Here is a 17,111-nt window from a genome sequence, read left to right as displayed (position 1 = left end):
CACATGACTTAATATATATAACCCATATATATACATATACATATATACATTGTGTGTTTTTTAGGCAAATTTTTCTGAAATAAATTATATGTGAATATATTGTTTCAAATAATAAATAAGAATTTCTACTTATAATTTCTTTGCATTCTAGCCTATCTTTTTTTTTTTTTTTTTAATTTATTTATTTATTTTTGGCTGTGTTGGGTCTTCATTGCTGCGCGCGGGCTCTCTCTAGTTGTAGCGAGTGGGGGCTACTCTTCGTTGCAGTGCATGGGCTTCTCATTGCGGTTGCTTCTCTTGTTGCAGAGCAGGGGCCCTAGGCACGCGGGCTTCAGTAGTTGTGGCACGTGGGCTCAGCAGTTGTGGCACATGGGCGTTGTTGCTCTGCGGCATGTGGGATCTTCCCGGACCAGGGCTCTAACCCGTGTCCCCTGCATTGGCAGGCGGATTCTTAACCACTGCGCCACCAGGGAAGCCCTAGCCTATCTTTTTCTTACAAAAAATTTTTATTTTATTTTTAAAAATTATTTATTTATTTATTTATTTGGCTGTGTTAGGTCTTCATTTCTGTGCGTGGGCTTTCTCCAGTTGCGGCGCGCGGGCCTCTCACTGTTGTGGCCTCTCCCATTGCGGAGCACAGGCTCTGGACGCGCAGGCTCAGTGGCCATGGCTCACAGGCCCAGCCGCTCCGCAGCATGTGGGATCTTCCCAGACCAGGGATTGAACCCATGTCCCCTGCATTGGCAGGCAGATTCCCAACCACTGTGCCACCAGGGAAGCCCTATTTTTATTTTTAACTTTTCTGGTAATATTATTTTACTTAACATCTTTTGTCTTTTATTGTGTTGCCTTTTACATACAGGCTGATAAAAATATAAGCATAATTTTTCATCTGTGTATTTGTTTATAATAGTTATCTGTTTACAGAAAATGACATACAGCTTCATTCTTATGATTAGTTGGAGATCAATCTAAAATTATTAAAATATGTCTACCATTAAAGTATATATACTTTAACATTTTAAAAAATTTACTTTGGGTTACAGCTAATGTACAATAAGATTTTAGCATACAATTTAAAAGAAAATTGTTTAAATCAATCAAACCTACTGTATAATTTTAAATTACACAGTTTGTGGATTACAGAGTTTTAATCTAATTTCCACTATTTTGATCTAACACTTCTATTCATTAGAGGAATTAGGTAGTTCCATTTTCTTGAAATATAGCTATATTTTCTTTTCCTTTTAAAATATTTATTTAATTTATTTGGCTGTGTCAGGTCTTAGTTGTGGCATGAGGGATCTTTTGTTGTGGTGCGTGGTCTGTGTGTGTGGCATGGGGGCTCTAGAGCACGCAGGCTCAGTAGTTGTGGTGCGTGGGCTCTCTAGTTGTGGTGTGTGAACTCAGTAGTTGTGGCCCACTGGCTCTAGAGCACGTGGGCTCAGTAGTTGTGGTGTGTGGGCTTAGTTGCCCTGCGGTATGTGGGATCTTAGTTCCCCGACCAGGGATTGAAGCCGCGTCCTCTGCATTGGAAGGCAGGTTCTTACCCACTGGGCCACAAGGGAAGTCCCTGCATTTTCTAATACTTCTAATATTTCAAGTTTTCCTGAGTTCCCTTATCATTGCCTCACTTTTTTCTTGCAATATATGGATTTATTTATAAATACTCAAAATGTTCTTATTGTTATATTATTGCTCTTAGTGATTTCCAGAGTAAATAGATTTTAAAAGGTACTTAATTATACTTCTTTAGTATTATAACAACTAGAACATATATTTTAACTGTTTGTATAAATAATTTAAAATAATATCCATGTAGGTGTATTTTGTGTGGATATATTTCTGAGCAAGGTATTTATAGTGATAATGAATTGTATTAATTAGGGGAAATAATTGATATTTTTAAAAAATATATGTTCATGAAACAAAGCCTTTTGTATTATGAGTTATCTTTATGTTATTAGTAGGTAGATTTTCTATAAAGCTGTGTACAATGTAGCTGTTGAAAGTTGAACATTTGGTATGAAGTTTTACATGAATTATTGGTGATTATATTGCATTAAATAAAAGAATTGAATACTCTATATTCAATTGGTTTGGAAACTCAAGTCAATTGTGTATACTAACTTACTTTCTAAAGAGAAATCTACATAGGATGGTTTAATATTTTGGAAAATTCTAAAATACTAAATTGTCACAATCATCGATGGCTATTGCATTCATTAGTATAAACTACAGTGTGTACATGAAATAAAAAAAATCTGTTAGCTTTTCATAATTTCCTTGGGGTGAGAGTGGGACCATGCTAATACAAAGGAGTTAGATTCTGTGCTGATTTTATTTCTGACTTAATATTTCTATTTCAGCTATTCAGACTTTATTCAATTCTGTGAATGGGTCACAGGATTAAACCAATAACATTGGTTTAAATGATGCAAATCATTCCTATTTAAACTTTTGTTTTGAAATTAGAGTGAAGGAACTTTTTGTTAACATTATGTAATTAAATTCTACAACTTTTACTTTAGTCCATTAAGAATATGATGGAGATTTTTCTTTTTCTTTCTGATGCCATCATTTAGGAATCAGCATTCCAGAAGTGTTGATATAGCTTTGCATTTTTCTTCCTTGTAATGACAAACTAGCCAGTGTGCATTCATAGAGAGCAGAACAGTTCTTGTCACTGGCGGCCCTTCTATGACAGAGAGCCTATAGACTGCCATAAAGTACAGCCTGTTGTGAACTGTCAAGTGAGAGTCTGCCAGAAACTCAGCAGACAGAACTAATTGGGGAGAAAAAGGATTTTTGTGCCCTCTTCTATTTCTTTCTATTCTTTTTGTTTTATAAGACAGATACTGTTAAAGTAGCTGGTTTCTGTAAGATTTGTCTGCCTCTCTTTTCTCATTGCATGGATCACTTTTTAACTTAAAGTCTTTCACTGCAGGTCGCTGAGCACTTCCACATGGAGGTTGGCACAGGACCAAACTCGAGACACGCAACTCATAACGGTTGATGAAAAATTGGTAAGAATTCTCTACTATACACTGCTAGGATTCTGCCTTCAGGGTTATTTTTGTACAACAGATTTTTCAGATGGTGTTCTGGGTTCTTCTAGGAAAAGTGTATATAAATTTTAAGAAGAAATAATCATTACAAAAAGATAATTTGTGTTAAGCATTTTACACAAATATATACAAACATTAAAATTACAAAAGGCTTCCATTTTTGTGGCATTTATAAGTAGGAATCAATATTTTTATAATGAATATATTATTTTTAATTTTCTCAGTTACACTCCTATTTAAGTTGTAAGAACTTACCAGTACTATCTAAAATTAAGTATATTGGGTTTTTCTGGAGCCAATTATTGTAATTTTTACTTGTGTATATATGTGTGTGTACACACACACATCCTATTTCTGCATTATGCATGAGAGATTACAACTAACAATGCATGAGTAAGGTTCTTCTGTTAATCAGCAGCAGATAGAATTTTGGTCATCGTCACTTATAGAATTTTTCAGTGTGTGGTGTTACTTTAGATGCAACTTGTTATTTATACCTATATTGTACAATGGCATAAATTTTGTAAAGTTTCTAAGACTTCTAGTAAAAATGTGTAATCATATAAACATGCTTTTCATTTTATATCTGGTTTACAATTATCAGATATACGGGTATGTTTCTTGACTACTCCCTTTCTAATTGTACATTCTTTTGTCACTTAATTTTGAACCTGTAAACATAATTTAAATAATGGGTCACACTTAAGTTTCTGTTTGCACCATTAAAGATATAAATAGATAAATAAATAGACAAGTACAGACAATTTGGAAGGCTGGTTATGCCTAAGACTGCTTGGTTTTGTCTTTAAATTATCTCTTAGATCTGCCTCCTGACCTTGCCATCATCCTAGTCAAGGCTACCATCATTTTTCACCTAGATTGCTGCCCTGTTTCTTAATTGATCTCCATAGATACTTTAATCTTCCTCTAATTCACTTTCCACAGATAACCAGAATAGTCTTTTTAAAATGCTGGTTGTGTCATCCTTTTGTGTAAAATCCTTTGGTGTTTTTTACTGACCTGAGAGTAAACATTAAAATCCTATCATGGCCTTTGAGGTCTTGTGTGATTTAACTCCTATCTTTCTAAGTTTATCTTGTGCCTCTGTCTTTTACACTCTGTGCTTCAACCACAGCAAGCCTGGAACTTGCTGTTCTTCTTTCCTGCTTCAGGGCATTCAGATTTCAGTTAATTATGCCCAGCTGCTTTTTACCAATTCCCTAGCTCTTCATCCAGGTACCATCTACCTGTTCATCAAGTGTTAATCAGATGTCACTTGCTGGGAGTTCCTTGATGGTCCAGTGGTTAGGACTCCATGCTTCTACTGTAGAGGGCCCAGGTTCTGTCCCTGGTTGGGGAACTAAGATCTTGCATGCCACGTGGCTCAGCCTAAAACCCCCCCAAAAAACCAAACAAAAAAACCAAATGTCACTTGCTTAGTCAAGTATAAGAGAAATGAGACAGGTGTGTGTGTGAGAGGAGGAGGATTTACACATGCCACATGTTCATTAATTAATGAAGGTACTATTATTTTACCTTTTCCAATGACCATCTCTTTTAAGCCCCAAGAGATTACTTTCTTGTTCCAGTATTATGAGGTTTACTCTCTATAATAAAGTTTCAAATTTTAGAGAGTTTGTTAGTAGCACTTGTAAGTTCTTTTCTTTCTATTCAGTTTGCAAAATGAATAAGTCAGAGAGCAATCTATTGCTCTAAAAAGGTGCTATGAAGCATACCAGAGAGGTATACAGGCTGCTTTGAATTTTGTGTTTTTAATGATATCCCCTAAAATCAGTTGTATAGTTTTAATGAATTTTGTTGCCCTTTTTAGATTTTCCCTAGCTTTGTTATGTCTTTCTTGAAGTATAGTAGTCAAAATGTCAGTGTGATATTCCAGTTGAAATCAGTTGAAGTCTTATGTATAATTATTCATAGTTCTTTTTTTTTTTTTTTTGTGGTACACGGGCCTCTCACTGCTGTGGCCTCTCCCATTGCGGAGCACAGGCTCTGGACGCGCAGGCCCAGCAGCCATGGTCCACGGGTCCAGCCGCTCCACGGCACGCGGGATCCCCCTGGACTGGGGCACGAACCCACGTCCCCCGCATCGGCAGGTGGACCCTCAACCACTGCGCCACCAGGGAAGCCTTATTCATAGTTCTTGAAGTGATACTTAATATGGATAACTGAAACCCATAGGTAATTTTCAAACCTAAGTTTTTGCCATTCATTTAGTTTTATATTAAAATGAAAGTATTAAGTAATCAGATAGGTAACATAATGCCAGTAGGGGTTTCATGTCGTCTTGTTCCTACACACTGTTGGATGGAGAGTTTAATAAGTAGCATAATGACAAGACCAGGGGCTGAAGGGTACTTCCAGAAATATTGAGCAATTGGAATTGATTATGCTTGCATTTTGAACAAAAAATGATTCTAAAAATGTATATATCAACATTAATGATAAAAATATTTCAAAATGTGAAGTAAATCCTCATGCGTGTTTTAAAAGGAGATGTGGAAACAGCATTTTAATGTCACTATTATATACGGTAAACCTATTTGTTAACTTAGTATACCATTTTTATTAATTACTCAACACTACTGTTATAGACTACTGTTATATTTGTATCTGAAATTGGATAGAAGCTTGAATCTTAATTGGAAGGTAAGGGAACTAGCTATTATGATTTCTATTGAACACTGTTATATATTTTAAAAATTAATACAGGTATACCTATTAAAGCCCAGTGATTAAGCATATGGACTAAACTTAGTTGGGGACCAATTTCAGTGGTTATTCTAGTTTTAGAAAATGGATCTTAGGAATTTAAAACCAAAGGATAACTTTAGATGTTACCTAGTTATATTACTTCATCAGGTTGTTTTTCATCTAAAAAATTGTTTAACATTTTATTCAGGAGAAATCTGATGTGGGAATTCAGTTAGTAATAAACTAGATAAAAGCTGAACTGCTGGAGGGTGAGGGTTGAGAACATGAGGGAAGAAGACCTGTAAGTCTTCCCTAAGACATGCTCCTCTCGGGACTTCATAGAGTGAGAGTTGGAAGGATAATTTAATGTTCTGCCCTTTATTTTATTGGACTGAACAACTGGTTCTTAAACTTCTGTTTTAAAAATTTCCAGCTGATTCTCATTTCTTTTGAGGCTGCTCTTTATGTCACTGATCAGTCATAATTATTAGAATGGTGTTTCTTATGTAGAAAAAAATAGTCTTTAAAACAAATGAAGGGGCTTCCCTGGTGGCGCAGTGGTTGAGAATCTGCCTGCCAATGTAGGGGACACGGGTTTGAGCCTTGGTCTAGGAAGATCCCACATGCCGCGGAGCAACTGGGCCTGTGCGCCACAACTACTGAGTCTGCGCATCTGGAGCCTGTGCTCTGCAACAAGAGAGGCCGCGATAGTGAGAGGCCCGTGGATCGCGATGAAGAGTGGCCCCTGCTCGCTGCAACTAGAGAAAGCCCTCGCACAGAAACAAAGACCCAACACAGCCAAAAATAAATAAATAAAATTAAAAAAAATATATCAAAAAAATACACAAAACAAATGAAGATGGAATAATTGTATATCCAAATGCAAAAAACCAAAAAACAACAAAAAACTTCATTCATACCTTGCACTATACTTAAGAATTAACTCAAAGCCCTAGATGTAAACTCATAGTCTGAAATATAAAACTGAAAATTGTAAAACTTGTAGAAGAAAATGTAGGAGAAAATCTTTGTAACTTTGGTTTGGATAAATAGTTTTTAGCTATAACACCAAAGCATAATTTATTTTTTAAAAAATTATGAGGTTGGACTTGCTCACAAATAAAATTTTCTTTCAAATTGCTTTGAAAGACATTGTTAAAAGAATGAAAAGACAAGCCATAGATTGGGAGAAAATATTTGACAAACATGTTATCTGATAAAGGAAATGTATCTGAAAATAAATCACTTATAACTAAATAATAAGATATTAACTTAAATAAAAATGAGCATACACTTTACCCAGAAGATACTCAGATGGGAAATAAACGCATGAAAAGATGCTTAACATCATTAGTGATTATGAAATTGCATATTAAAACTACAGTGAGCTCCCACAACACACTTATTTGAATGGCTTAAAAAAACTGACCATACCAAATGCTAGCAAGGATGCAGAGCTACTAGAACTCTCATAGGAATGCAAAATGGTACAACTATTTTGGAAAATAGTGTGGCAGTTTTTTATAAACATATGCTTATCATATAATCCAGTAGTCTCACTTCTGAATATTTACCGAAGTGAAATGAAATCTATGTTTACACAAAATCCTGCATGTAAATATTTTTAATAGCTTTATTAATAATTCCAGTAACTGGAAACACTCTGTCAGTGGATTTCTGCACACTGATTAGGAACGAACATGCTTCTTATTAGCATGCTTATTAGCATGCTTTATGCTAATAAGAAGCCAGACTCCAAGGCTACGTACATACTGTGTGATTTCATTCATTTGACATTTTAGAACAGGCAAAACTCTAGGAACAAAAAACTGATGAGTGGTTTTCAGGATTGGATGTGGAAGGAGGAATTAACTATAATGGGCATTAGAAAATTTTAGGGGGCGATGGAGAACTGTTCTATATCTTGATAGTCGTGTTGATTTTTTTGTCAAAACCGATATTTTTTGTGATGCATTTGTTAGAAAAAACCAGAACTGTACACTATAAAGGGTGGGTTTTACTGTTCGTCAGTTTTTTTAAAGGGAAAAGGTTGTTTCTTAATTTGGTGCTAAGCTGTTTCTTTATAAATAATGTCCATTGGTTCAAGATCTGCCCTTGGGCTTCTCTGGTGGCACAGTGGTTAAGAATCTGCCTGCCAATGCGGGGGACACGGATTCGATCCCTGGCCTGGGAAGATCCCACATGCCGCCAAGCAACTAAGTCCGTGCTCCACAACTACTGAGCCCGCATGCCACAACTACTGAGCCCACGCGCCTAGAGCCTGTCCTCCGCAATGAGAAGCCACTGCAGTGAGAGGCCTGTGCACCACAACGAAGAGTAGCCCCTGCTCACCACAACCAGAGAAAAGCCTGCACGCAGCAACAAAGACCCGATGCAGCCAAAAATAAAATAAAAATAAATAAATAAATTTATTTAAAAAAAAAAAGATCTGCCCTAATAATACATGGGGCATGCCATTTTCTACATGATAGCTTTCTGTATATTTGAAAACAGCTCTTTGGTTCTAAATCGGTGGTTCTCAAAGAGTGGTGGGGGGCTCAGGGAGCAGAACCCTTATAGAAGGTCCACAGAGTCAAACTATTTTCATAATTATTCAGAGACTTTATTTGCCCTTTTCAGTGCGTTGACTTTGACACGTATGTTACAAAAGCAACGGTGGCAAAACTGTTAGCACCTTAGTGTAAATAAAGGCAGTGGCCCTAACTGTGTGACCTGTCATTGTATCCTTCACTTCCCTGCATTTGAGGTTTCTTAAAAATGAAGCTAGTTTCACTTAATGTCTTTGATGAAGCAGTGAAAATTATTAATTTTTAAAAATCTCAATTCTGCATGTACACCTTTTTTATGTTCCATGTAGCAAAACAGAAGTATGCGTAAAACTCTTTGGCATACCGAAGTACAGTTGTATCAAGGAAAAACTTGTATGGTTGAGTTGCCATTGCAAACTGAACCTAGTCCTTTTCTTCATGGAACACCTTTTAGGTGAAAAAACAATAACAGATGACAGACACATTATGGTTGTTCAGTATTCAGTATGTGGTAGACATCTTTTCAGAAATAAACCTGTCACTTACAGGAAGTGTTGCCCATGATAAACTTCAAGCTTTGGAGTGAAAATTAGAATTTTTGTAGAACTTGATTCTGCCACTGATCTGAATGAGCTCGACAACTTCCCAGTACTTAAGGACTGTTCTAATGGGATTGATAGTGATATTAATGAATGTGACTTTTAAAATACTGTGTAATGAAATATGTTAACATTTGGAAGATCTGCATACTTCTGTGAACCATTATTTTCAGTAACTGACATATGATGGTTGTAAAATCATGAATGGGTAAAACTTTCTTTTTTTTGGTTAAATAAATTTATTTATTTTGGCTGCGTAGGGTCTTCGTTGCTGTGCACGGGCTTTCTCTAGTTATGGCAAGCGGGGGCTACTCTTCGTTGTGGTGTGTGGGCTTCTTATTGTGGTGGCTTCTCGTTGCGGAGCACGGGCTCTAGGCACGCGGACTTTAGCAGTTGTGGCACACGGGCTTCAGTAGCTGTGGCTTGCAGGCTCTAGAACGCAAGCTCAGTAGTTGTGGCGCACTTGTCACTCTGTGGCATGTGGGATCTTCCTGGGCCAGGATCGAACCCATGTGCCCTGCATTGGCAGACGGATTCTTAACCACTGTGCCACCAGGGAAGTCCTGGTAAAATTTTCAATTAAAGTGCAAGAACCAGCCATGGATTTAATGAGAGAATGAAAATATTAAGGTTATTAAAATATTGCTCCCCCCTCTAATTACATATCTGTGCGGGGATGAGTTCTCTTCATATATAGTAAGCAAGACAACTTAACCAACAGTTTGAATATAAGAACAGAAATCAGAATTCAGCTGTCTTCTATTAAGCTAGACATTAGAGATTTCAAAAGTGCTACTCTTCTCAAATTTTTAGTTTTTGAAATACACTTTTATAATGTTATTTATATTAGTATATAATTGATTTATTATTATTTTATACTAAGTTTATGTTTAAATTTCTTTCCATTTTAATTTCTTGTATGATAAATATCTATAGGTATATCTCATATAAGCAAAATCTCATTGGGGTTCCATAATATTTAAGAGTGTAAAGGAGTCTTGAGACCAAAATGTTTGAGAATCATTTTCCTAAGTCTTTTCTTTTCTGGCTTAAACATCCCCAGGGCTTTGGTTCATTTTACATGAGTTTCAGTTAATTCATCATCTTGATTACCTTCCAGTTTGACTGAATCCCTTTTAAAATGTTGCCAGGATTTCTCATGATACTTCAGATGTATGGTGCAGGATATGGTGGGGATTATTACCTCTGTTCTCTTATTTTTTATTTATTTATTATTTTTTTTTGCGGTACGCGGGCCTCTCACTGTTGTGGCCTCTCCCGTTGCGGAGCACAGGCTCCAGACACGCAGGCTCAGTGGCCATGGCTCACGGGCCCAGCCGCTCTGCGGCATGTGGGATCTTCCCGGACTGGGGCACAAACCTGTGTCCCCTGCATCGGCAGGCGGACTCTCAACCACTGTGCCACCAGGGAAGCCCCACCTCTGTTTTTTTTTAATCTTAGCAGTCTAGTAAGGCAACTTAAAACTTAGGTCCTCAAACTTCTTCTTACGTGGATTTCTTGGAGAGCTAAAACCTCAGACCCTTTTTTATTTGTCCCGTCATGTTTCATTTCTTAAATCTTAAGTATATACTGCTTATTATTATTATTTAAAAAAAAAATTATTTATTTTTGGCTGCGTCAGGTCTTAGTTGTGGCACACAGGATCTTTCGTTGTGTGGCTCACAGGCTCAGTAGTTGCAGCACGTGGGCTTAGTTGCCCTGCGGCATGTGGGATCTTAGTTCCCCAACCAGGGATCAAATCCGTGTCCCCTGCGTTGAAAGGTGGATTCTCAGCCACTGGACCACCAGGGAACTCCCTATAATGCTTATTATTTTAAACTGTTATTAGATTAGCTCTAGGGGCATGTCACCAAGTAAACTTTAATTTTCTGTCTTTCTTTTTTTACTGTTATATCTGACAGGTAGAATTTAATATATATAACATAACAAATTAAAGGAATTTTTATAGTGTTTTGTGGATGTCGATACCATACAAAGAAAAAAACGTTTTATTCTGTGCATCAGTTGTATGTTGACAACTTGTATCCTATCCTTTCTTTTAGGAATAGAATGTAGAGGGGTAAAGTCTGCTTAGCATTTTCTAGTGTAAAGAATTCTATTCTGTCATTTTAGAACTATACCTAATGTTCACATTGTTAGAAAACAAATCTTCAGAGAATAAAATTGTAGTAATACCTGGATTACTGCTAATAATGAATTTTATGTCAGAGCACATGGTAAATTTTTAATCAGTCATTCTTAGTATCTTCTTTCTTGTGTATAAATTGCTAACTATCCTTTTCATTTATTCTTTTTTTTTTTTTTTTTTTGCGGTATGCGGGCCTCTCACTGCTGTGGCCTCTCCCGTTGCGGAGCACAGGTTCCGGACGCGCAGGCTCAGCGGCCATGGCTCACGGGCCCAGCCGCTCCGCGGCATGTGGGACCTTCCCGGACCGGGGCACGAACCCGTGTCCCCTGCATTGGCAGGCGGACTCTCAACCACTGCGCCACCAGGGAAGCCCTCATTTATTCTTGCAACTAATAAAATGTTAAATATCAAGAGGTGATGACAGTGTCTTAGAATAATCTTGTTGATTTATGTAGAAGCACAGTGTTTAAAAAAAAATTTTGCGTGATGCAACTTTTGTGGGTTGCACCATTATTATTTTCAAATATGTGATACTTCCTACAGATAACAAGGAAAGCTAACGAATGGTTGTTTGCTAGGCCCTTGTTTTTTGTGGCAGGAGCTGCTGTGCTGTGGAGGTTGGGTGAAGAATGTTTTTGCCTTTGTGCTTATTAAGAGAGTAACTTTTTTTTCTTTATGCCACCCCACCCCAGTCTCCTTTCAGTACATTTGATGAATACACAAGTCCAATGAACACATTGTCTTTTTATATTCACTTGTATTATACAAAAGACAGAAGTTAAATTTTCAGTACTCTTTGAAGAGTGAGTAAAGGCTCCCCCACAAAGCAACTAAAGCATAACTTAGACCTGCATAGGTACATTTTTGATTTGCTTTTTAATCATTTGTAGTAAGTGTTTTAAAAATACTAATTCCTGTTTTTCACAATTACCTTATATTAGCTATCAACTGCTATAGTTAATCTTTTAACATACAAAAATAAAAAACTACCCCGATAAAATAAGAATTGATTTCAGTTTATTAATAAAAATAATGTGAAATAAGCCTTAATAATTTGACATTAGTATATTACTTCCATAAAATTATGTTATATGCCATCTTTCCTTCATTCTTCATTTATTTATTCATTAAATACTTACTGAGCACATAAGTGTGCCAGGCACTATCCTTCAGTGTTTATATTGATACGTTCAGTGGTTTGTTTTCATTTAGGTACTTGGTTATTTTATCTAAAAACTATTAAGCACCACCTGTTTTAAATTTTATAAAGGTGTTACACTTAGTTATACATGCAATCTCAACATACAAGCATGTAAGAAAGGAAACTTTTTTGTTTTAGCTATCTGTAAATCTCAAATTTGTGGCGTGGGGTGAAGGATGGCTACGATTTCTAAACTTTTTTTTTCTTTTGAAAAATTACGATAGTACACACTATTAATATAAAATCCTAATATTTTAGATGTTTTACGTAGTCTGTATTAATATCTTTATTTAAAAATTAGGTGTGCATGTAAAATAAATAGAGTCAGTGTTTTGAATATTGCCAATTTTTTGTTTGGCTGTTTGACAGTTACTTCCAAATAGCAGTAACACAGCAGTTAAAGGTTTGTTACTTGTTGATACTTGCAATAATTAATTGCTACTTGATTAAGCACATGTTATTAACACATTCAGCCAACAAATATTGCTGTTTTAGAATGTCTGCAAGCAGCAAGTTATTTAATATAAATTTATTGTCACTTTAATAAGTTTTGAATTTTTTCATTGCTTGTATTACTGTAAGAAATTTTAAAAATGAACGATTTTTGCAAGTCTTTCAAAATAAATCCATATTTGCAGCACCAGTATTTGTTTTATGTTATTTTTGCCTCCTACAATACTAAAAGTTTATAGATGAAAACTTTTTATAAGTCTGGAAACTTGAATTAAAAATCGGTCATTAAGAGGTGACCTGCACAAAAAGATAAACCTAAGTTAAAGGCTTATATTTGCTTTGACTGCTTGCTTTTTTTTTTTTTTTTTTTTTTTTTTTTTAAGGGGTCAGTTTTCTTTTGGTGAGATTACTTTCTTTTGGTGTATGGCAGTGCTATCTCTGCTAGATTATTGGAAGGAGTAGTGTCTGCGATTGGGGTTATACAGCCTTCTAGCATCTCAAGTGTCTGTTTTGTCTGGACTTTCCTCACGCAGCATTCTTGTGCAAAAATTTCAAGGCTTTAGTCTGGAGTACCAGGTCAAAGGATATGTCTCTTTGAAGGGTAGACAGGAGTTTTTTATGTTTTATTCACTAAGTAGTATTTCATTTTACATCAAAGACTAGTAGGCTTTGAGAACCTTCCATGGTGGCAGTTTAGCATGAAAGTTTTTTTTCTTTAAGACTTGCACTAAATATGGAATAATGTTTTTTCATGTTTTTTACTTTGCAGATGCTTATTTATATTCTTGTATTTAGATGAGACTATTAAAAAGAGAGAAGTGTTGAGTAAATATAAATGTTAGTTTGCAATATAGTTTTAGGTTTTAAAAACAGCAATAGTTTTTTACAATGTACTGCTCTCTGTTGGTTTTACGTTACCCACGAACTACTGAAGAAAATTGGTGAATAGCTTTTAAGATTGTAGCAATACTATTGCTTAAAATTCTAAGGAAGAAGTAATGACTAATGATTTTGGTAGTGTAAATTGTATAGTGAAATGGCCATTCTTTAATTGGCCTTTTTTCAAGTACTGGTGTGTGTGTGTGTGGAGGGTGGGAGGGCATTGATTTTGGAAAATATAAAAAATTCAAGTAATGAAAAATGTTAAGACTTAGTATAGCTAGAAATAAATGTGTTCCCTTCTGCACTTTTGGTATAGGTTAATCAGTAAATGTATTATGTACCAGTAGCATTAATCCCCATAGTAAGTGATTGCTTACATGTTTAGAAGATTATTAAATTGTATATAATATTCCTGTTACATGACATAATATACCTCAGCATTTGAACTTATATTAAAATAGCTTGTTTTATGTTTATGGGTAAAACATGCTCTTAAATTACTGAATTCTATTAAATTAATAGAATTAATCGATCATTTAAATAGAAATATTTGTACTCTTATTAATGACATGTCATTAGTTTTAAAACAACTTCAGTTAACTCTTACATTTAACACGGATTAAAACAAGTCAGATCAATTATTATATACAGTTATTTTAAATAAAATTATATTGGTAAATACAGAACTTTGTGTTCTAAAATATACTCCCAATTAAAATAAGGTATTTTCACATACTGTCAAGCTATATAAAACTTGTACTAGCTAAATACAGAGAAAATGAATGTTATAATAGTTTTAATATGCAGACAGGAACCATTTAAACTTAAATAGAGAATGATCTTTCTTTATTAAAATTGTTTAAGGAACAAAAGATTTTTCCTCTGAAGTATTCAACCATCTCTATTATCTGTGATTCTTCAGCAATTAAAGCAGATTTATTTTCCTCTTTGTTCCTACTTGGAATACTTGAACAATGCTGGAGAATTGAACTGACTGGAATGTTTTATCTTTCAAAAGCTTTAAAGTTCTATGTACCAATTAGTAAAATACAGTAAAGGTTTAAACTGTTAATAGCCACAACATCTTTAATGCATAGATCTGTAGTATGCTAGCGCTGTATAACAGTTCTCTATTGTATGTCTCTTTTAAGGAGAGTAACTGTGTCAGTTCTTTTCTTGCTTTGCTACCTGCTGTGTATGGAAATTGTGTATAGTACTTGACACTTGCTTTCAAGAATTTAAAATTCTTGCATGTTATTATGTAGGAGCTTTGGCCCTCAATAAAGTAGAATTGATAATATTTTACTTGTTTGGATTTTACATTAAGATTTTTTTGGCTATATTTTAGAGATTATACAATTTATATGTGAAAATACATTACCTTTTTTAAAAAATGAATTCAAAGTCATAAGCTGTATATTATCCTCTTAAAAATTGGTTGTCTAATTTTATTTATTTAACTGAATATAAACTAATCATCAAGGTTTATATCAGAGTATGTAGATATATGATGCTTTATTTTATACTGTGAGTGTAGGTGGGACTTTGTTGTTGTTTGTTTCTTTGGTAGTAGAAAGAATATTTTGTTTTTAGAGTTATAGCTTTTTTCATCGGCCAGCTTGCCAGATAATTTCAAAAATTAATTCCAAATACCCACATTAAATTTGTTAAAAGCCTCATGTCCATCATCTTATAGTAAGTTCTTAATGAACGCAGGAGTGAGAAGAAATGAAGAAAATAGGAGTAACATCTTATAGTGACAATTATTTTTTCTCTTTATATCATGTATCTCTGGGAATAGAATTCGAGCAAAGGAAAGGAAAATGCAGACCTTGGAATTTGAGACTAGCAAACATCGAATCTGTTTCTGTCTTCAGGCTTTCTAATCTTATATGACTTAATCTGTGCTCTGATTTTACTCTTTAGGAGGCCACTTGAAAGCTTGCAAATATCATTCATGTTTTACAAGATGAGGAGGCTTAAAATGTAGGGCAGTAATATGGAAGCTTTACTGCTTGCAGTGTACTATGTGTCCACAAAACTCTCTCTTTATTAGGCATACTTTTCAAGATATGTGTGAATAGGCATTTTATTCAGGTCCTGTTTCATGTTTAATATTTTATTTGTTTCAACTTTGAGTTTATTGCATGTTAGTTAATGAGGGTCTTTTTAAATTTTAATGCTTCCAATAAAATAGGTATAAAAAATAATCTTGGCTTTCTCTAAGCAACATATAGGACACAAATATACCAAAACATTGGGCTGAGAATGCTAATTTAAATTCAAGAATTGAGGATCTGATTAGTGTAATGATTTGCATCTGTTACAATGACTACTGAATATGTATTGTTATAATTAAAATCTATCAATTAAAAAGATTTTTAAGCCTAATTCAGTAGTTAGAAATTTGACATCCAAAAATTTAAAATAAGGTTACTGTTTTAGTAAGCTTTATAATGTATAAAACATTCATACCATGGCTGGTGTGGCATGTGCCTAGAGTGTTTGGAGACTAAAATTCCTCTAGAGCTGGGAGTTTTCAACTATGACAATCTGTAGGTGTTTGTGAAGATCCTTCAAGGGATTTTTTTTTTTTTTAACTCATCCTTTATTTATAATATAAAATCATATTGTACTTTTTCATTTGTTCATTCAATTATTTGAGCACCTGCTATGTACCATATTCTAGGCCCTGGGGATATAACAGTAAATAAGGAACAGCATCATTCCCCTTAGAGCTTGTATCAATATTTTCATGTGTAAGCATATGCCAACTTTATTTCTAAATGATTAAAATATTTGCATAGATTGATGAATGTTATAGGAAAAAAAAGCAAGGTGATAGGGTAGAGAATACCTGGGGGTTTGGGTAGAAAAAGTGTTATTTATAGGGCAATCAAGGAAAGACACTTTGAGATGATATGAAATAAGAACTAAGATTTGAATGAGGAGGAGCCAGCTATGTGAGAAGCCAGCGTAAGAGCATACCAGGTAGAGGAAAAGGGTAAGGCCTTCAAGTGTTAACTAGCTGGTGGTAGTAGTCAAAGAGGAGAAGGAAAGCTATGTGACATAGTGAGAAATGGGGAGAGTGATAGGAAGTGAGGTCAGAGAGGTAGGAAGGAACTGGATTAGGTAAGATTTTAGGTCCATGGTAACAAGTGTGAATATTATCCTAATTTTAATGGGAAGCCATTATAGGGTTTTAAGTAGGAAAGTGATTTGATCTGATTTACTGCTCAAAAAAGCTTGAGAATTACTTAGCTATTACAGTTAAAGTTTACTTCATAGAAGCTTGAAGTGATTTGTTTGTTGCTATTTTTATTTACTCATATGCCTCTTTTGGACATTCATGAAATTTTTATAGTTTTCACAAAGTTTTCTACAAGCAATTGAATTTTTAACAACTACTTTTTAAAAAGGACCACAGTTTTTGTCTGTGCATTTTAGATTTTACATATGGTATAACAATTCACTGATTTGTCTATTAAAGAATCTTCTGAA

General features: G+C 34.8%; 1 protein-coding gene across 2 annotated transcripts in view; it reads left to right on the top strand.

Annotated features, from left to right (window-relative positions):
* The window catches only part of NDUFS4 (NADH:ubiquinone oxidoreductase subunit S4), a 121,911-nt gene that overhangs the window by 49,109 nt on the left and 55,691 nt on the right, over positions 1-17,111 (top strand). For both annotated transcript variants that reach the window (XM_032628961.1, XM_032628962.1), the window contains exon 2: positions 2,948-3,026. In XM_032628961.1, coding sequence (XP_032484852.1) covers positions 2,948-3,026 — 79 coding nt within the window. The remainder of the gene's footprint in view (positions 1-2,947; positions 3,027-17,111) is intronic.

Source organism: Phocoena sinus, chromosome 3 (assembly GCF_008692025.1).
Source record: "Phocoena sinus isolate mPhoSin1 chromosome 3, mPhoSin1.pri, whole genome shotgun sequence".
NCBI lineage: Eukaryota > Metazoa > Chordata > Mammalia > Artiodactyla > Phocoenidae > Phocoena > Phocoena sinus.
This window is presented reverse-complemented; position numbering and strand designations above follow the sequence as displayed.